Source organism: Bombina bombina, chromosome 11, assembly GCF_027579735.1.
Source record: "Bombina bombina isolate aBomBom1 chromosome 11, aBomBom1.pri, whole genome shotgun sequence".
NCBI lineage: Eukaryota > Metazoa > Chordata > Amphibia > Anura > Bombinatoridae > Bombina > Bombina bombina.
This window is the reverse complement of record NC_069509.1, coordinates 163760205-163783033: the sequence shown is the minus strand read 5'-3', so window position 1 is coordinate 163783033 and position 22829 is coordinate 163760205. Positions and strand designations below refer to the sequence as shown.

Genomic DNA, 22829 nt, shown 5'->3' with positions numbered 1-22829 from the left:
GCAGCGACTTTTGCCTTGGTTGCTGGAGCTGTGGCCTACTGGTGCGACTCCTTAGCAGATTTGATCGAGGTGGAGGGTCCCCTCAATGTTATCCAAGAAAGAATGAAAGCCTTGAGAATTGCTAATTCTTTTATCTGTGATGCAAACATGCAGATTATTCGCCTGAATGCTAAGATTTCTGGTTTCTCAGTACAGACCTGTCGGGTGCTCTGGCTGAAGTCCTGGTCTGCGAACATGACTTCTAAGTCTAGACTTCTTTTCCTTTCCTTTAAGGGAAATATTTATCTTGTAAGATGTATCGAGTCCATGGATTCATCCATACTTGTGGGATATTCTCCTTCCCTACAGGAAGTGGCAAAGAGAGCACCCACAGCAGAGCTGTCTATATAGCTCCTCCCTTAGCTCCACCTCCCCAGTCATTCTCTTTGCCTGCTTAACTGCTAGGAAAGGTAAAGTGAGTGTGGTGACAAAAATGTTTAGTTTTTATTTTCTCAAGCAAAAGTTTGTTATTTTAAATGGTACCGGTGTGTACTATTTACTCTCTGGCAGAAAAGGGATGAAGATTTCTGCAAGGAGGATGATGATCTTAGCATTTTGTTCTATCTTGGAAAGTTTTGTTTTCAGTAGCCATCTCTTCGGCTCGAAGAGTTTCTGAGTTATCTGCTTTACAGTGTGACTCAAATTTACCTTGTTTTCCATGCAGATAAGGTGGTTTTGCATATCAAACCTGGATTTCTTCCTAAGGTTGTTTCTAATAGGAATATCAATCAGGAGATTGTTGTTCCTTCTCTGTGTCCTAATCCTTCATCAAAGAAGGAACGTATGTTGCACAATCTTGATGTGGTTCGTGCTTTAAAGTTCTACTTACAAGCAACTAAAGATTTCCGTCAAACATCTTCATTGTTTGTTGTTTATTCTGGTAAACGGAGAGGTCAAAAGGCTACGGCTACCGCTCTTTCCTTTTGGCTGAAAAGCATCATCCGTTTGGCTTATGAGACTGCTGGCCAGCAGCCTCCTGAAAGAATTACTGCTCATTCTACTAGAGCAGTGGCTTCCACATGGGCTTTTAAAAATGAGGCTTCTGTTGAACAGATTTGTAAGGCGGCGACTTGGTCTTCGCTTCATACTTTTCCCAAATTTTCCAAATTCGATACTTTTGCTTCTTCGGAGGCTATTTTTGGGAGAAAGATTTTACAAGCAGTGGTGCCTTCCGTTTAGGGTACCTGTCTTGTCCCTCCCTTCATCCGTGTCCTAAAGCTTTGGTATTGGTATCCCACAAGTATGGATGAATCCGTGGACTCGATACATCACAAGAGAGAAATTTATCAGGTGAGCATAAATTCTGTTTTTATTTGGTCCAGGCCTGGACTCCATTATCTCCACGGTTACAGGGGGCAAGGGTGCCTTCCTACCGCAGGATAAAAAGAACAAATCTAAGGGACAAGGATCTAATTTTCGTTCCTTTCGTTCTGAAAAGTCCCAACGTCAGCAGTCCTCCTCTAAGCCCGAGCAAACCAAGAGCACTTGGAAGCCGGCTCAATCCTGAAATAAATCCAAGCAGAACAAGAACCCCGCTGAGACCAAGGCAGCATAAAGCGGCGGCCCCCGATCCGGAGCTGGATCGTGTAGGGGGCAGACTGTTGCTGTTTTCATATGCTTGTTTCAGGGAAGTAAAGGATCTCATGGCGTCTCGTCTCAATACCAAGCTACCCAGATAAGGGTCGAGGTCCAGGGATCCTCAGGTGGAGCTAATAGATGCATTAGCAGTGCCTTGGAGGTTCAGTCTAATCTACCTTTTTCCGCTGTTATTACTCCTTCCTCGGGTAGTGGTCCGCATCAAGCAGGAGCAGGCGTCAGTAATACCGATTGCTCCATCGTGGCTGGGAAGGATGTGGTTTGCGGATCTAGTGAGGATGTCACCTTCTCCTCCATGGAGGTTACCTTGTTGCAGGGATTTACTGGAACAATGTCCTTTTTGTTCATCAAAATCTAGATTCTCTGAGGCTGACTTCGTGGAGATTGAACGCTTAGTCCTTGCCAAGAGAGGGTTTTCTGAGAGAGTTATTAATACTCTCATTCAAGCTCGTAAGCCCGTACTCGTTGCATCTATCATAAGGTGTGTAGAACCTAATTATTCTGGTGTGAAGAGCGTGGATTTCTCTGGCATAAAGTTAAAGTTACCAGGATTCTATTGTTTCTCCAGGATGGACTGGAGGAAGGGTCTTTCGGACAGTTCCCTGAGGGGACAGATTTCGGCCTTGTCTTTTTTTTACTGGGAGCTTCCAGATGTTCAGTCTTTTGTTAAGGCTCTTATTAGGATTTTCAGATCTTCAGCTCATCCTTGGAGTCTGAATCCTGGTTCTTAAGGTTTTGCAACGGGCTCCGTTTGAGCATATGCATGAAATTGACATTAAGTTGTTGTCCTGGAAGGCTCTTTTTCTAATGGCTATTGCTTCTGTGCACAGAGTTTCAGAGATTGCCGCTTTGCAATGTGAGCCTCCTTATTTGGTGTTCCATTCTGATAACTGTCCTATGTACTAAGTTAGGTTTTCTTCCTAAGGTCGTTCCAGACCGCAACATCAATCAAGAGATTGTGGTTCCTTCCCTGTGTCAATTTGGGTTAGAGAGAAAGAAAAGATAGGGGTTTAAATAGCACTCATACTTACTATTATATTGGTCAAAAATTAAAAATAATACTTTAATAAATGTAATTAAAATGGGATAAATACATCCCAAGAATACCCACACAACAAAACAAAACAAACTGTGCAACTAAGAGTACCGTGAGTCACTCTTCTGTTTCCTGGCCGATAACAGGAAACATCGGCGTCGGGTGTCTGGAGTGACTCTGCGGTTCTAAATTAAAACAAACGCGTTTCGGCTACTGACTAGCCTTTCTCAGTGTTAAATTGTCAGTCTGCAAACGAATAAGCCGAGGCACAGAGATACGCGGTCTTTTAAACTCACATAACATTCCTAATAACCAATCAGATATGCTTATGAGTGCCACACCTCCTATTCAACCACTAGGAGACTGTGGACAGTTTTGCAATATACTTCCATTAATAAAAATGTTCCTAGTAAAGTTATTACTGTTTTTTCTGCAGAATATGCACATATACTATGAGGGCCAGCATTAAAAAAATACACCTTCTCAGAGAGCTGGAGGTAGTGTTTATTGCATAAGTGAAACCATAATTTGTGTCATAATCTCTGAGAAGGTGTGGTGTTTGAATGCTGATGCATGTGCATATGCCACTGAAAAACAGTAATCATTTTTACTAGAAGCATTTTTGCATATAGAAGTATATTGTAAAAATGCTTCTATTTAAATTATAAATGCACCTATGCACATTTACATTTTGACCTCTATATCCCTTTACTTAAAAATAATGGTCCACAGAAAACATAAATTATGCATACCAGATAATTTCATTTCCTTCTGTATAAGGAGAGTCCACGGCTTCATTCCTTACTGTTGGGAAATACTGAACCTGGCCACCAGGAGGAGGCAAAGACACCCCAGCCAAAGGCTTAAAGGGACACTAAACCCAAATTTTTTCTTTAATGATTCAGATAGAGCATGCAATTTCAAGCAACTTTCAAATTTACTCCTATTATCAATTTTTCTTAGTTCTCTTGTTATCTTTATTTAAAAAGCTAGAATGTAAAGCTTAAGAGCCGGCCCATTAGTGGTTCAGAACCTGGGTTATGCTTGCTTATTGGTTTGCTAAATGTAGCCACCAATAAGCAAGCACTATTCAGGGTGCTAAACCTAAAATGGGCTGGCTCCTAAGTTTTAAATTCCTGCTTTTTAAATAAAGATAGCAAGAGAACAAAAAAAAATTATAGGAGGAGTAAATTAGAAAGTTGCTTAAAATTGCATAGTTTATCTGAACCATGAAAGAAAAGATTTTATGTTTAGTATCCTTTTAAATACCTCTCCCACTTCCCCCAGTCATTCTGCCGAGGGAACAAGGAACAGTAGGAGAAATATCAGGATATAAAAGGTGTCAGAAGAAAAATATAATTTAGGGGGTCGCCCATCGGAGAACACGGGTGGGGGGCTGTGGACTCTCCTTATACAGAAGTAAATTAAATTATCTGGAAAGTCCACGGCTTTATTCCTAGAGGACACAGAATGATAATGGAAGGCACAAAAAGAGAGGCGGACCCTAATCAGAGGGCACCACAGCCTGCAAAACCTCTCTCCCGAAGGCTGCTTCAGCTGAAGCAAAAACATCAAACTTGTAAAATTTAGAAAAAGTATCTAAGGAGGACCAGGTAGCCACCTTAAAAATCTGATCCATAGAGGCCTCATTCTTAAAGGCCCAAGAGGAAGCCACTACTCTAGTAGAATAAGCCGTAATTCTCTGAGGAGGTTTATGTCCCGCTGTCTCATAAGCTAAGCGGATAACACTCCTTAACCAAAAAGACAAGGAAGTAGCAGAGACCTTCTGCCCCTTACACTTCCCAGAATAGGCAACAAACAAGGAAGGAGTTTGTCAAAAATCCATAGTAGCTTGAAGATAGAACTTCAAGGCTCGAACCACGTCCAAATTATGAAGCAAACGTTCCTTCAAAGAAAAAGGATTAGGACACAAGGAAGGATTTTATCAGAAGCTATGATAGTATTAGCTGGTAATTATACTGAGCGACCGTAATAGTTTATCATATAGACAGATCTGTTCACAATACTGCAGGTACATATATCCAATCAGAGAGCAAGTTACTCTCACTCACATCCTAGTAATCCAGTCACAGAGCTTCAAAGAATAAGAATACTGTATTATGTCTTACTGTTAATAATTTGTTATTGTATCAAATTGTAGTCTCACTGCAAACAATGACATTTTATTGTTACCTTAGATACTAAAGAGATAATACTGATATATTATACTTTTGATAAATGTAGTTTGTGATTTCAGACTTACTCATATATAATGTAGAGGAATTAGCTTTTTGGCATTTAAAACTTTCAGCAGCATTTACTGATTTTAAACATAACAGAACCACATTAGGTTATTGATCTGATAAGTGTAAATCAGTTGCATATTTGTGGTCCTGGGGTGATCATATTGGTGATTTGCACAATTTGATTTTTCATTTTGTAGTGTGATCTGGAGAGCAGACAGCTCTTCCATTGCATAAGCTTGAGATTAGACGTAATAACATAGAAGCAATTTATACAGACAATAAGGCAGTCACTGCCCGTAACACGCGTAGAACTTAATTTAATATGATCAGCAGCTCTCATAGAAGGGAATGAGAGCGTTTATTCCTTATCAACTGCAATCAGATTCATAGAATGAAGGAAATCCGATCCAGTAATATAGAAGCAAATTTATGGAATGGAAAAAAGAGAGAATTCTGCTTGCTCGATACAATAACATTAAAGGGACATGACGCATATTGTAATATAAAATGTTAAAAGGGACAGTAAAGTTAACATTGAATGTTCATGATTCAGATAGAGCATGCAATTTAAAGGAACACTCAGTGCAGTAGAATTACATAATTAATAAGTACATAATAAAAAGACAATCACTTAACACCTACTGTCAATTTCAAATAAGCATTAGATTTTTTTTTCTTTCTGACAGTTATTTTTTTCTCCCATTTTCGGCCCCCGTATCATGTGACATTCATCAGCCAATTACAGACTAGTATACGTACACCCTGTGAGCTTGTGCACATGCTCCGTAGGAGCTTGCTTCCCAGAAAGTGTGAATATAAAAAGACAAAATGTATTTGATAATAAAAGTTCTTAAAACTGCTGCTATTTCTGAATCCTAAAAGTCTACTTTGACTTGAGTGTCCCTTTAAACAACTTTCCAATTTACTTCTTTTATCTAATTTGCTCTCATTGATTTCTTTGTTGAAAAGCATACATAGGTAGACTCAGGATCAGCTATCTGCTGATTGGCTGCACATATATGCTACTTCTCATTGGCTCTTAAGATGTGTTAACCTAGCTCCCAGTAGTGCAATGTGAACACTGTTAAAAATTGCACATTCTTATCTAAATAATGAAGTTTGATTTTTGGCTGTCCCTTTTAATTAGGCATTAAAAAAAAAACAACTTAAATGAGCTTTATTTATTTTGGCCTCATTTTCCTGTAATTTAACTTTGAAATGTGTGCGTTTTCCAATTTCTGATGGATTTGACAGCGCAAACACCAGACTTTTAAATGCCAGTCATTGTTTGAGCAGTGTAGAAGTTCATTTGTACTTGAACCTAACAGGATTTAGCAGAAGCGATAAGATACTTTTAAAAGCCTACTGCAATATGATGCAGATGTTGCTATGTCCGATGCAAGTGTCACTTGGTTCCAAATGATGCAAGTGTGTGGGGAGTTTAGCCTTGAAAAAACAATTGTAGCATACAAGGTATAACTGTTTTCAGAAAGTTTTCAGACTTGGCTGGTACGCTAATTTATTAAAAGGCTACAGAAAAGTATGGTAATTACAAGGTATTTCACGTCCCATTAATTGGGTGAGATAGGTTAGTGTTGCTAAAATACAAGCAAGTTCAGCAGATTAGAAATTACTTATTACCCATCAGATGCAGTTAAAAGGATAAGCGTAAGATTGCACCAAATAACATACAAGCAAATTCACGGGATAATCAAGAACATGGTTTTTAGTTTATGATGACATGAACAAGAGATTATTGCCTCTGGGATTCAAGCACATTAGCTGAATTAGAAACTGGTTAGTGCTTGTACAATATACAAATTTACTGTGACAGATTAGAAATAGCTGCTGAGCTGTAAATGAATTTTTTTTTACAGATCTTGAATGCACAGTTTACGCCTCGTCAGGTTACGGACTTCTCTATTTCTATAATAGTATTATAGATCTCCTCTCAGGAACGGTACGTGTAAAGGAGTTGCCTTTTCAAAAATGTACTTTAAATTTTTCTTTAATGATTCAGATAGATCATACACTTTTAGTTAAGTTTCCAATTTACTTCTATTATCAAATTGATTTCATTCTCATGGTATTCTTTGTTGGATAGATTCCTAGATAGGTAGCATGCTAATGTATAACATTTCTGCAAAACTGCTGCTTACCTCCCTGCTTTTTTTATCAAAATATACCAAGAGAACAGAGAAAAGTTCTATATTCTTCTATGTGCAGAACATTGGAATGTGAAATATTTACAGTAAATGCACAGTATAACACTTTATTAAATATGAATATTGCATAAATATGCTTTTACATGTTTTCATCTACTTAACTGCAAAGGGCTTCAATGCGCACACACACACACACACACACACACACACACACACACATATATAAATATGGTGAGTTTAAAATCCTCCACTACATAAACAATGTAATTCAGAGGTTTTCTGTGGGAAAACAAGCCTTCGGACCTGTCTAGATTTGTTAATGAACTACACAATGAGTTATATATATATATATATATATATATATATATATATATATATATATATATATATATATATATATATATTTATAAGTGTGTGTGTGTATAATATGTATGCATATGTATTTGTTTATATATATGTCTGTCAATACATATACACTTATAAGTGCATAGATACATATGTACATACATGTGTATATAATATATATATATATAAATATGTGTGTGTGTGTGTGTGTGTATAATATGTATGCATATGTATTTATGTTTATATGTGTATATATATCTGTAAATACATATACACTTATAAATACATAAATACATAGATACATATGTACATACATGTAAATAATATATATATATATATACAACACACACACATATCCATCTTTAGACATATATATGTATGCATCTCTCTATGTTAAAACCCTTTGCCTGTCTTTTTATTTCTAACACCTGAGACCTCCTATCTTTGAGCCCTTATAACTTTTTTGTGCAATTTTGTTTTTAAATCTTTTTTATTAGATGGTGTTATTTTGAGTGTAACTATAATTTTTTTTATGTGTTTTCTGACACTTTTGTTTTGTGAAACAGCTAACCAGAGCACCGAGAGAAATCCCTTTTAGCTGTAACTGTAATCTGACCCAAAATGTCTTGGGAGAATACCCTTTGTGGAGTGTGGTTTCTTCTAAACCTTCTTGTCTACATGGCTTTTCTATAACCAGTACTTAAAGGGACACTGAACCCAATTTTTTTCTTTCGTGATTTGGATAGAGCATGCAATTTTAAGCATCTTTCTAATTTACTTCTATTATCAATTTTTCTTTGTTCTCTTGTTATCTTTATTTGAAAAAGAAGGCATCTAAGTTTTTTTTGTGGTTCAGTACTCTGGACAGCATTTTTTTTATTGGTGGATGAATTTATCCACCAATCAGCAAGGACAACCCAGGTTGTTCACCAAAAATGGGCCGGCATCTAAACTTACATTCTTGCATTTCAAATAAAGATACTAAAAGAATGAAGAACATTTGATAATAGGAGTAAATTAGAAAGTTGCTTAAAATTCCATGCTCTATCTGAATCACGAAAGGAAAAAAATGGGTTCAGTGTCCCTTTAAGTACTGAAATGCTCAGTATAGGTGGGGATATAACTGGTAAAAGCAGCTATTTTAAATGACAAAATAAAGGTAAAGGAGCTGTTTTTAAATAATTTAATGTTCCAGCCAGTAAAATGAAAGGCGAGAAAAAAATTCATATTACACTGTCCCTTTAATCTTAAATATGTTTATTTTATTGGATCTGATAACTTAGTACTAATAATGAACGTATTTGGTTTCTTTAGGGCTACCTTGAATTCACATATCTTTTCTATGGATACTACACTGTAAACTCCGTCTCATTCCCTCTCTTTAAGTACAATCTGCCACTTGCCTATGTACTGGTCACAATAACCTACCTGCTGTTAAGCGTGTTCTGGATCGTGAAAAGGTAATTATTAGTTTGCCTCATTTTATCATAAGTTTTCCATATATATCGTCAGTAGAATTTGTTGTTTTCTTGTCATCTCTGTCAGAGTTTTACATGTATTCATTGAAAAATGAACGTCACAAGAAAAATCACTTGTACTGTGGGGGGCAGCATTGTTTATTTTATTTTTTTATTTTATTTATTTGTTTATTAAAGGGACAGTGAAGTCAAAATTAATCTTTAATGATTCAGATAGAGCAGTACTTTTAAACAACTTTCCAATTTACTTCCATTAACATAATGTGCACAGTCTTTTTATATTTACACTTTTTGAGTAACCAGCTCCTACTGAGCATGTGCAAGAATTCACAGAATATACATTTGTGCATTTGTGATTGGCTGATGGTTAGTATCCTTTGTTGGAGCTACCTGCTGATTGGTGGCTATACTCATGTCTCTTGTCATTGGCTCACCAGATATATTGGCTATCTCCTAGTAGTGCATTGCTGCTTGTTCAACAAAGGATACCAAGATAATGAAGCACATTTGATAGTATATAAAAAATGGAAAGTTATTTAAAATTTGTATATTCTGTCTGAATCATGAAATAAAAATGTGGGTTACATGCCCCTTTTAGTGTCAAAATATTTAGAACAATGGCATTTGGTTTCTGATTACAAGTAAGATAAGCTAAAGACAATTACACAAGCGATACAGGATGAGTTACTATCTATCAGAGTTGAACCACTAGAGGGCGCTGTCAGCAATGGAGTGTTTGCAACTGGACAAGATGGTGAATCAAAGGCTGCAGACAGATCAAGAAGTATTAGCAGGAAGTGACCTTTAAACTTATCTGTGAGCAGGTAACTTGACATAGGGTTTGGAAATCAGTGGTTTAGAAGAAAATTCAATGCAAGTTTATACAAATATACAATAAGTTTTGAAGCAGGAGAGAGCAATAGAGAGTGAGAGGGCACCAGTTGAATAGGAGTCTTAAAGGGACACAGAACTCAATATTTCTTTAAGGATTTGGGTAGAGCATACAATTTTAAACAACTTTCCAATTTATTTCTGTTATTTTATTTGCTTTGTTCTCTTTGTATCCTTTGTTGGAATGCATACCTAGGTAGGCTCAACGATGTGTTCAGGATATCAAGAGAATGAAGCAAAATTGAAAGTACATTGGAGAGTTGTTTAAATTGTATGCTCTGTCGGAATCCTAAAATACATTTTTTTTAGTTTTGTGTCCCTTTAAGAATAGGTGCGGCAAGTGCTGGTTTTAAAGAAGTATAAAATTCCAAATTAATCTTTCATGTTTCAGACAGAATTCTCTCTCTGTGAGTGTGTAATGATGCATACGGGCCGCCAGCGGACGAACCGATCCGCTGACCGTATATAGCGAAGGCGCGCTGACAAATTCTCAAGTTGCGAAGCTGTCCGCACACCATTTAATACATGGGACCCTAAGAAACATCTCAATTTACTATAGCTGTCAAATGTACTTAGGTCTCTTGTATTCTCTATTGTAAAGCATACACAGGAGCAGAAATGCACTACTGGGAGCTAGCAGGCGGCTACACACACATGTTGTGTCATTGGCTCAGCAGATTTGTTCAGCTAGCTCGAAGTAGTGCATTGCTGCTCTGGAACGGACTACCCCTTTGCATTTAGAGAATTTTTTTTTGCATTTTTATGTCACTTTAGGCAGAGAAGAAAGGGACATAAAACACAAAAATGTTCTTTCATGATTTAGGTAAAACATACAATTTTAAACAACTATCCGGTTTACTTCTATTATCAAATTTGCTTTATTCTCTTGGTATCATTTGTTGAATGAACAGCAATGCACTACTAATGGGTTCTAGCTGAACACATGGGCGAGCCAATGACAATTGGTGTATATATATATATATATATATATATATGCAGCCACCAATCAGCAGCTAGAACCTAGGTTCTTTGCTGCTCCTGAGCTTACCTAGATAACTGTGACGGACACCGGCTACCCCGACTGGGTAGCTCCGCCAAGAGGGTCCTTCCTGTACCTGGAACTTATAGCTATAGAGTGGAGAGAAGTGATTATAGCCAGAGCCCACTCAAATAACCAGAAAAGACCCGTATTCAGGTGAAACACGAACAGACTTTATTGTGAAACGCACATTGCTTGTATACACACTGCTCATCATGATAAGGGTCTTATCTGGTATTAGCTCTCAAAGTGTCTGTCTTCTGGATGATAATGGTCAGTTCTGCTGGTAATAATACTCTTGTGACAGTCTGACAGCAGTTGTAATTGAGTCTGTAAATCAAATCCTTTTTAATTTCAGCTTTTTTTTCTTTACAATATATTTGCATTTCTGTGAATTTATTAATATCAGTGGCTGATAATACACAGTGCTCTCTGTACATAGGGCTGTAAGAGGATTTCGGCAAAGTCTTGTACATGAACAAGACAGATTTCAGAGCTACTGCAACAAAATATTTGCCGGCTGGGATTTCTGCATAACCGATGAGAACTGTGCCCGTATAAAGAAGAGCATCTTGCAGTATGAGTTAAAAGTAAGTTCCTTTCTCCCTGTGCTAGTGGGCTATGCACAGACTTGTTTGGGTCTTCTGGTCCCAGAGCGAAGAAACCCTGTTGACCCAGAAATGGACAACAATATTTATTTATTTTTAGGTGTTTAAAGACTAAGTTTAGTATATTAAATTAATAAAGGTGTATTTATACTTGTATTTTACATTGTGTGTGTGATTTGTGCCCTGATGGGTCTTTATTTTCAAGCTATTAAGTTATTTTTAAGGGGGCATAAGACTTAAAAAGCATCTGCCAAAAACAAAGTGCAACCATTGAATGTTAATATTTTTTTTTTCCGTGTGATAAATTTGTTGTTTATTTTGACGTTTGTATTTGAACAGGAAATGTATGTTTATGCACAACTGACACTAAAGTATTAATTATTTATTGGATAATGCCCCCAATAAGTACTTTTATTACTAGAACATCAAATATAGAATAACGAAAAAATAATAAGTCTTTTTAATGTTCCTTAAATTATAGTAGGTCCAAAAAGAAAACCCAGAATCCACAAAAAACGATGACAAATAATATATTAAAAAGTTTCATCAACATGGGTGGGTTTAAAAAACGCTTAACTGTCAAGCTAACACTTTTCGGCTGTAGCCTTATTCATAGCTTAGTGTGAATGTTCACAGCTGTAAATTTAAAAGACACTAGCTTTACTGTGATTGGTCTAAAATTTAATTGGCGTTTTAACCCTCCATTCAAGGTATTTGTTATAAGGGCATATTATTATTTACAGACACACAAGGTAGAGTGGCCAGTGCCAAAGATTAATATAATACTACAAACTCCAACTAGATAATAGGAATCTCTCAACAAACCTATAGACCAGTGATGTGCAGTCACTAGAGGCAGGTGAGGCAGTGCTTCACCTCTCATATGGGCAAAAATATATTTTTTTTTTATTGGCTTTAAAAAAAAAAATTGTATTTTTTTTCCCCAGCATTTTTTTTTCTCACAGCTATATGTTGTGCAATGAAGAGGCACAAGCAGGTCTGCCCACCATTACACAACATTCTGCGCCACCTACTGGATGCAAGTGGTTAAGATCATTGCATGGCCCATTAACTGCTTATTTGAGGCAGTCCTATTTGGGCTGAACCAATCCAGCGAGAGGCATTAGTAAGTGGAACATAGGGTTGGGGCTGGATGTTAAATCATATAAAACAAAACAAAAAACGGAAAAAAAATAACTTTCATATATTTTGTTGCTGTCCTGTGAACCTGCTAGCTTTGCTAAAGTGAAAAAGAGAGTTCTGTTCTTCCCCTCTAAGTGCAGTGGAATGTGCCACTGTCACTTCCTGAATCCTTACAGAGCAGGAAGAGAGAGGCACAGAGAACACTGTTTTAGCCACATCTTATTGAAGTAAGATTTTACTAAAAAGGGATTCTGTTATTGAAAATGATAATTTAATGAATGTGGTTTAGTGTTTTTTTTTACTCTTTTACAGCAGGGTCGTTTTTGTATTTTGTTTACTCAAACTTTACACCCACTAACTTAGCAGCTTGCTTCTGTACTAATGTATAGTCTTACTTTCTGAACTCTCTGTAGCTCTGCTGTTTTATTACTTTAAAATGCAGTGGTCCCCCCCCCCCCCCCCCCTTGTGTGTGTGTGTGTGTCTCTCTATCTATCCATCTCTCTCCTTATGTGTTGTTCTCCCCATGGTCTCTTTCTCTCTCTGTCTCTTTTCCTCCCCCTCTGACTCTCTCATCCCTTATGTAATGAAAGAATCTATAAGCATAATTTACAGCATTAAAGGGCCACTAAACCCAAAATATTTCTTTCATGATTCAGATAGAGAGTAGAAATTTAAACAGCATTACAATTTACTTCCATTATTTATTTTGCTTCATTTTTTAAATATCCTTAGTTGAAGAAAAAGCAATGCACATGGTGAGCCAATCACACAAGGCTTCTATGTGCAGCAACCAATCAGCAGCTAGTGAGCATATCTAGATATGCTTTTCATCAAAGAATATCAAGAGAATACAACAAATTAGATAATATAAGTAAATTAGAAAGATGTTTAAAATTGCATTCTCTTTATAAATCATAAAAGAAAAAATGTGGGTGGCATGTCCCTTTAAAGTAAAAAGTATGTTTTAAACATATTTTAATGGGCATGGATTTCTAGATCTCATAATCAGAGCAAGCATTCTGGCAAGAGTTTGTTACAATCCTTTTAGACTAAAATCAGATGTTTACTAAGTTGACCAGTTTTCCAAGACACCATTTAAAGGGACATGAAACCCATATGAAACCCATATGCAAATTTAAATAACTTTCCAATTTACATCTAATATCTAATTTTCTTCATTCTATGTCCTTTGTTGAAAATCATATCTAAATATGCTCAGTAGCTGCTGATTGGTGGCTGAACATAGATACCTCATGTGATTGGCTCACCCATGTGCATTGCTATTTCTTCAACAAAGGATATCTAAAGAATGAAGGCGTATCCTAGCCACTGCCTCACCAGTCTCTGACGTCACTGCACGTCACTGCTATAGACACAAGATAGAAATAACAGTACTAGGGAGTGCTAAAAATAGCTAAAGAGTATCATAAATGGATATGATATATATATATATATATATATATATATATATATATATATATATATATATATATATAAAATCAATATTCAAACCTACAACTGCAGAAGATTAACCGCAAGAGTAAAAGTGAATACAATTAAAATGGAGTTACTCAAAAACATCGATTAAAATACTCCCATGAATTATTATATTGAAGCAATATTGCAAAGAGAAGGTGTCGGTTCACAAGTAAAACATATTTAATAAATGCAATAACAGATTTAAAAAATACAATAACAGTGTACTAATAGGTCGACCTAGTACAATATCATAACATAATAGCAATAATCAACGTTAAAAAATATAAAAAAACACATTTGGGGAAAAAATCATTCAGCAAATATTCCACTTATATACCTGTCCATCGGCAAGGGTAAGAGTGAATGGTATGATTTCTGATTCATTTAATATAACTAATGGCACTAGACAGGGGTGCCCCCTGTCGCCCATACTATTTGTAATTTCTATGGAAATTTTAGCGGCTAGAATTCGGGCAAATAATAAAATTAAGGGGCTGAATATTGGGAAGAAAGAATATAAGATATCGTTATACGCCGATGACGTTTTAATGACTCTGACCAATCCAGAGGACTCAATTAACGCCCTAGAAGAGGCATTTCAAGAGTTTGGTAAATACTCAAATTTCTTGATAAATACTAACAAATCAGAGGCTCTATTTATCTCAACACCTGCACTGATTCTTCAGACCTGCAAACAACAAAATTCATACTCTTGGAAAGAGTCATCGCTTAAATATCTAGGTGTTCATTTAACGCAAGATATGGCAAGCCTATACTTAGAAAATTATGTGAAATTGGCAGAAAACATCCAGCAAGATCTTAATCAATGGAAAAAAAAAACACTCTCCTGGTTTGGGCGGATACACACAATAAAAATGAATGTTCTCCCCCGCCTTTTATATATCCTACAGACAGTCCCCATAGCTCTCCCAAAAAATTACTGTATTGATTTCCAAAGGATGATCAATACTTTCATCTGGAACGGGAAAAAACCCCGGATAAACATAACTACAGTATATATGCCAAAGAAAAAAGGAGGGTTGGGAGTACCGAATATCAAGAACTATTATAGAGCAATAGTATTACAGAGAGCAATAGATTGGCACACAAATAAAAATAATAAAGCATGGGTAGCATTAGAAACTGATCTAAGTCAAGCCCAAACAATCAGCAATTTATGCTGGATAACGGCAGAAAGCAGACCCACAGGTATAGGAGACTACCCTCTGATCCAACATATAATAACACAATGGGATAAGATAATAGCCACATATCCCAATATATCGACATTTCCATCGCCACTATTACCAATAGACAATAATGCGGAATTCCAGGGAGGAATAATACCTAGATGTTTTAACATTAAACAGACACAAGACACGACTCCGCTAGTAAATTTCCTTACACAAGGCAAACTGAAGTCTAGGGAAAACCTTACAAATATAGCAGGGGGAGCATATTCAAAATGGCTAAAATATCTTCAATTAAAAAACTTTATTCTTAACCACAGGCTGAAAGATAATTTAGTTAGGCCTAGATTTGGAGTTCGGCGGTAAAAGGGCTGTTAACGCTCCGCGGGCTTTTTTCTGGCCGCACCATAAAATTAACTCTGGTATCGAGAGTTCAAACAAATGCTGCGTTAGGCTCCAAAAAAGGAGCGTAGAGCATTTTTACCGCAAATGCAACTCTCGATACCAGAGTTGCTTACGGACGCGGCCGGCCTCAAAAACGTGCTCGTGCACGATTCCCCCATAGGAAACAATGGGGCTGTTTGAGCTGAAAAAAAACCTAACACCTGCAAAAAAGCAGCGTTCAGCTCCTAACGCAGCCCCATTGTTTGCTATGGGGAAACACTTCCTACGTCTGCACCTAACACTCTAACATGTACCCCGAGTCTAAACACCCCTAGCCTTACACTTATTAACCCCTAATCTGCCGCCCCCGCTATCGCTGAGCCCTGCATATTATTTTTAACCCCTAATCTGCCGCTCCGTAAACCGCCGCCACCTACGTTATCCCTATGTACCCCTAATCTGCTGCCCTAACATCGCCGACCCCTATATTATATTTATTAACCCCTAATCTGCCCCCCTCAACGTCGCCGACACCTGCCTACACTTATTAACCCCTAATCTGCCGAGCGGACCTGAGCGCTACTATAATAAAGTTATGAACCCCTAACCCGCCTCACTAACCCTATCATAAATAGTATTAACCCCTAATCTGCCCTCCCTAACATCGCCGACACCTAACTTCAATTATTAACCCCTAATCTGACGACCGGAGCTCACCGCTACTATAATAAATGGATTAACCCCTAAAGCTAAGTCTAACCCTAACACTAACACCCCCCTAAGTTAAATATAATTTTTATCTAACGAAATAAATTAACTCTTATTAAATAAATTATTCCTATTTAAAGCTAAATACTTACCTGTAAAATAAATCATAATATAGCTACAATATAAATTATAATTATATTATAGCTATTTTAGGATTAATATTTATTTTACAGGCAACTTTGTTATTATTTTAACCAGGTAAAATAGCTATTAAATAGTTAAGAACTATTTAATAGTTACCTAGTTAAAATAATAACAAATTTACCTGTAAAATAAATCCTAACCTAAGATATAATTAAACCTAACACTACCCTATCAATAAAATAATTAAATAAACTACCTACAATTACCTACAATTAACCTAACACTACACTATCAATAAATTAATTAAACACAATTCCTACAAATAAATACAATTAAATAAACTAGCTAAAGTACAAAAAATAAAAAAGAACTAAGTTACAGAAAATAAAAAAATATTTACAAACATAAGAAAAATATTACAACAATTTTAAACTAATTACACCTACTCTAAGCCCCCTAATAAAATAACAAAGCCCCCCAAAATAAAAAATTCCCTACCCTATTCTAAATTAAAAAAGTTACAAGCTCTTTTACCTTACCAGCCCTGAACAGGGCCCTTTGCGGGGCATGCCCCAAGAAGTTCAGCTCTTTTGCCTGTAAAAAAAAACATACAATACCCCCCCCCCCAACATTACAACCCACCACCCACATACCCCTAATCTAACCCAAACCCCCCTTAAATAAACCTAACACTAAGCCCCTGAAGATCTTCCTACCTTATCTTCACCTCACCGGGTATCACCGATCCGTCCTGGCTCCAAGATCTTCATCCAACCCAAGCGGGGGTTGGCGATCCATAATCCGGTCCAGAAGAGGCTCCAAAGTCTTCCTCCTATCCGGCAAGAAGAGGACATCCGGACCGGCAAACATCTTCTCCAAGCGGCATCTTCGATCTTCTTCCATCCGGAGCGAAGCGGCAGGATCCTGAAGACCTCCAGCGCGGAACATCCATCCGGACCGACGACTGAACGACGAATGACTGTTCCTTTAAGGGACGTCATCCAAGATGGCGTCCCTCGAATTCCGATTGGCTGATAGGATTCTATCAGCCAATCGGAATTAAGGTAGGAATTTTCTGATTGGCTGATGGAATCAGCCAATCAGAATCTAGTTCAATCCGATTGGCCGATCCAATCAGCCAATCAGATTGAGCTCGCATTCTATTGGCTGATCGGAACAGCCAATAGAATGCGAGCTCAATCTGATTGGCTGATTGGATCAGCCAATCGGATTGAACTTGATTCTGATTGGCTGATTCCATCAGCCAATCAGAAAATTCCTACCTTAATTCCGATTGGCTGATAGAATCCTATCAGCCAATCGGAATTCGAGGGACGCCATCTTGGATGACGTCCCTTAAAGGAACAGTCATTCGTCGTTCAGTCGTCGGTCCGGATGGATGTTCCGCGCTGGAGGTCTTCAGGATCCTGCCGCTTCGCTCCGGATGGAAGAAGATCGAAGATGCCGCTTGGAGAAGATGTTTGCCGGTCCGGATGTCCTCTTCTTGCCGGATAGGAGGAAGACTTTGGAGCCTCTTCTGGACCGGATTATGGATCGCCAACCCCCGCTGGGTTGGATGAAGATCTTGGAGCCAGGACGGATCGGTGATACCCGGTGAGGTGAAGATAAGGTAGGAAGATCTTCAGGGGCTTGGTGTTAGGTTTATTTAAGGGGGGTTTGGGTTAGATTAGGGGTATGTGGGTGGTGGGTTGTAATGTTGGGGGGGGGGGGGTATTGTATGTTTTTTTTTACAGGCAAAAGAGCTGAACTTCTTGGGGCATGCCCCGCAAAGGGCCCTGTTCAGGGCTGGTAAGGTAAAAGAGCTTGTAACTTTTTTAATTTAGAATAGGGTAGGGAATTTTTTATTTTGGGGGGCTTTGTTATTTTATTAGGGGGCTTAGAGTAGGTGTAATTAGTTTAAAATTGTTGTAATATTTTTCTTATGTTTGTAAATATTTTTTTATTTTCTGTAACTTAGTTCTTTTTTATTTTTTGTACTTTAGCTAGTTTATTTAATTGTATTTATTTGTAGGAATTGTGTTTAATTAATTTATTGATAGTGTAGTGTTAGGTTAATTGTAGGTAATTGTAGGTAGTTTATTTAATTATTTTATTGATAGGGTAGTGTTAGGTTTAATTATATCTTAGGTTAGGATTTATTTTACAGGTAAATTTGTTATTATTTTAACTAGGTAACTATTAAATAGTTCTTAACTATTTAATAGCTATTTTACCTGGTTAAAATAATAACAAAGTTGCCTGTAAAATAAATATTAATCCTAAAATAGCTATAATATAATTATAATTTATATTGTAGCTATATTATGATTTATTTTACAGGTAAGTATTTAGCTTTAAATAGGAATAATTTATTTAATAAGAGTTAATTTATTTCGTTAGATAAAAATTATATTTAACTTAGGGGGGTGTTAGTGTTAGGGTTAGACTTAGCTTTAGGGGTTAATCCATTTATTATAGTAGCGGTGAGCTCCGGTCGTCAGATTAGGGGTTAATAATTGAAGTTAGGTGTCGGCGATGTTAGGGAGGGCAGATTAGGGGTTAATACTATTTATTATAGGGTTAGTGAGGCGGATTAGGGGTTAATACATTTATTATAGTAGCGCTCAGGTCCGCTCGGCAGATTAGGGGTTAATAAGTGTAGGCAGGTGTCGGCGACGTTGAGGGGGGCAGATTAGGGGTTAATAAATATAATATAGGGGTCGGCGATGTTAGGGCAGCAGATTAGGGGTACATAGGGATAACGTAGGTGGCGGCGATTTGCGGTCGGAAGATTAGGGGTTAATTATTTTAAGTAGCTGGCGGCGACGTTGTGGGGGGCAAGTTAGGGGTTAATAAATGTAATACAGGGGTCGGCGGGGTTAGGGGCAGCAGATTAGGGGTACATAAGTATAACGTAGGTGGCGGTCGGCAGATTAGGGGTTAAAAATTTTAATCGAGTGGCGGCGGTGTGGGGGGACCTCGGTTTAGGGGTACATAGGTAGTTTATGGGTGTTAGTGTACTTTAGGGTACAGTAGTTAAGAGCTTTATAAACCGGCGTTAGCCAGAAAGCTCTTAACTCCTGCTATTTTCAGGCGGCTGGAATTTTGTCGTTAGAGCTCTAACGCTCACTTCAGAAACGACTCTAAATACCAGCGTTAGAAAGATCCCATTGAAAAGATAGGCTACGCAAATGGCGTAGGGGGATCTGCGGTATGGAAAAGTCGCGGCTGAAAAGTGAGCGTTAGACCCTTTAATCACTGACTCCAAATACCAGCGGGCGGCCAAAACCAGCGTTAGGAGCCTCTAACGCTGGTTTTGACGGCTACCGCCGAACTCCAAATCTAGGCCTTAGAAAGCTAACCACTTATGAAAAAATATGCTATAAAGGAATTCCAATAAAGGGGACAATCTCTTATAGTTATAAAAAGTTAACAGAGACGGACAAGCCTAAAAATCATGTATACATACATAAATGGGAAAAAGAGATTGGCACCCAGCTGGAAAACACAGAATGGAACCATATCTTTATAAAGACAGCAGAGACTTCAGTATCTTCAAATATTCAAGAACTTAATTATAAAATATTAACCAGATGGTACCTGACACCAGCCAGATTACATAGCATTTACCCGAACGCATCAAAATACTGCTGGAGGGGGTGTGGCATGACTGGGACAATGAAGCATATATGGTGGGATTGCCCATCGATTCAGAGGCTGTGGTCGGGCACCTCCTCCTGTATTCAGTTCATTTTAAATAAAACAATTCAATTGGACATATACAATTCCCTTATGAATAAACCTATTAATGGTATTTGTAAAATCAAAGCCAAACTTATAATATATATATTAAATGGCACTAAATCTATCATAGCACGCAATTGGAAGAAAAGGGAAGCTCTAAAGGAAGACATGCTAATACCCAGAGTAAACGAGTTATTAGAACTAGAAGAGTTCTCATATAAAAAATCTAAAAGGGAGGATTATTTCCTAATGATACGTTTCTACTGGGAAACATTTTTAAATAAAGACAAAGTATAGGGAGTGCGCGGGCGGGGGGGGGGGAGCGGAGTGGAGGGGAGAGAGTTTATATGTTCTTCTTTTTTTTTTTTTTTGTCTTTTGTAATGTCTTTGTTCCTTTACTTTATTATATTTATTAATATCTTAAAAAAAAAAAAAGTGCTGCGGTTTCAATCCCAATACTTGTTTTATATTTTCTGGCGAGTAAACATATAGTATATGGGAGAGAGACAACAGCTACAAAAAAAAAGAAAAAAAGAAAAAAAAAAAAAAAAATATATAAAAAAACACAATGCAATAAAATTGTTACAAATTGTACCATCTAGTAGTATCAATAATATATAACTGAAATAAAAATGTCTTGTTATAACGCCAAATTACGAAAGTACATACAATACATATGCTCCACTAACGGGAGCAATAGAACAGAGCAACGCGTTTCAAAATCTTTGATTGAGCTTGAAAAAGAAACAAAGATTTCTTTTACAAAGATATGACGAGTCCACGGGTTTCATCCTTACTTGTGGGATTTATCCTCCTGCTGACAGGAAGTGGCAAAGAGCACCACAGCAGAGCTGTATATATAGCTCCTCCCTTCCCTCCCAACCCAGTCATTCTCTTAGCCTGTGTTAGTACTAGGAAGAGGTAAAGTGAGGTGTTAGTTTTAGATTCTTCAATCAAGAAGTTTTTTAGGGGTTAATACATTTATTATAGTAGCGCTCAGGTCCGCTCGGCAGATTAGGGGTTAATAAGTGTAGGCAGGTGTCGGCGACGTTGAGGGGGGCAGATTAGGGGTTAATAAATATAATATAGGGGTCGGCGATGTTAGGGCAGCAGATTAGGGGTACATAGGGATAACGTAGGTGGCGGCGATTTGCGGTCGGAAGATTAGGGGTTAATTATTTTAAGTAGCTGGCGGCGTTAGTACTAGGAAGAGGTAAAGTGAGGTGTTAGTTTTAGATTCTTCAATCAAGAAGTTTTTTATTTTAAATGGTACCGGTGAGTACTATTTTCCTCAGGGAGATATGGAATGAAGAAGATTTCTGCCCTGAGGTTGATGATCTTAGCAGATGTAACTAAGATCCATTTTGGTTCTCGCAGAGCTTCTGAAGGTAGTGCATGAGAAATCTTCAGTGTGGAGAACGGTGTCATGCTACAAGCAGCATTGAGGTATGTTCAGTCTTTTATTTCTGAGGAGACTTGGTATATCAGAACTGGCTGACATTTTTCCCTACAAGGGAAGGGGTAAGCAGTAGACCTGTATCACTGAGGGTGTTGCTAATAAATCCTGTGTTTTAATACATATTGCTTTGACACTTTATTGGGGCTGGACACTGGGAGAGGCAGCTTGACATTATTTATTTTAATCAAAGTCAGTAGGGCTGCAAATTGTTGTTAAGAGATGTTAGGTAGAGGGGACCACATGGCTTTATTTTTCAAACCGCTTCCCATGCGGTTAAACAGACGGTGAGGACGACGTCCATGATGGGCGGGGCCTATTTCGCACGCTCAGACGTGCAGTTTACTCTGACTAAGAAGGCAGCAGGCATTAGCTCCGGTGGGGCCCAAAGTTGTTTTCTGTTCACTGGATCATTGTCGAGTCATTTTGCCTCTTAAAGGGTAAATTCTCCTTGTGCTTATTGGGTGCAATAATTTTTGGGACAATTGAGTTATTATATTTAATTGTGTAGCGTTTTTTAAGCGTTTTAGGCAGCTTGAGAAAAAGTGTTGCGCTTTTTATTTCTTAAAGGCGCAGTACACATTTTTCTAGAAGATGTTTGATTCGATACCTGAGGTGTTTTGCGACTATTGTGGCTATTGCTAGTCTGTTCAACATGTCTGACATTGAGGAAAATAATTGTTCTATGTGTTCAAAAGCCATTGTGGAACCCCCTCTTACTTTGTGTACCTCTTGTACTGAAAGGACCTTACAATGTAAAAAGCATATTTTAGGTAAAGAAAGTGTGCCTAAGGATGATTCTCAGTCTGAAGAGAATCAGGACATGCCATCTAATTCTCCCCAAGTGTCACAACCTTTAACGCCCACACATGCAAGCCAAGTTCCTCAAATGCGTCTAATTATTTTACTCTGCAGGATATGGCTGCAGTTATGTCAACTACCCTTACAGAGGTATTATCTAAGTTACCAGTGTTACAGGGTAAACGTAGTAGGACAGGAATTAATGTGAATACTAAGTCCTCTGATGCTTTGTTGGCTATTTCCGATGTACCCTCATAGGGCTCTGAGTTGGGGGTAAGGGAATTGTTGTCTGAGGGAGAACTTTCAGACCCAGGAAGTATGTTACCTCAGACAGAT

At 37.6% G+C, this 22829-nt stretch overlaps 1 protein-coding gene across 2 annotated transcripts in view; it reads left to right on the top strand.

Moving 5' to 3' along the window:
- Positions 1–22829, top strand: part of TMC7 (transmembrane channel like 7) — a 184928-nt gene that overhangs the window by 59529 nt on the left and 102570 nt on the right. For both annotated transcript variants that reach the window (XM_053694931.1, XM_053694930.1), the window contains exons 5-7: positions 6795–6877; positions 8742–8887; positions 11278–11425. In XM_053694931.1, coding sequence (XP_053550906.1) covers positions 6795–6877; positions 8742–8887; positions 11278–11425 — 377 coding nt within the window. The remainder of the gene's footprint in view (positions 1–6794; positions 6878–8741; positions 8888–11277; positions 11426–22829) is intronic.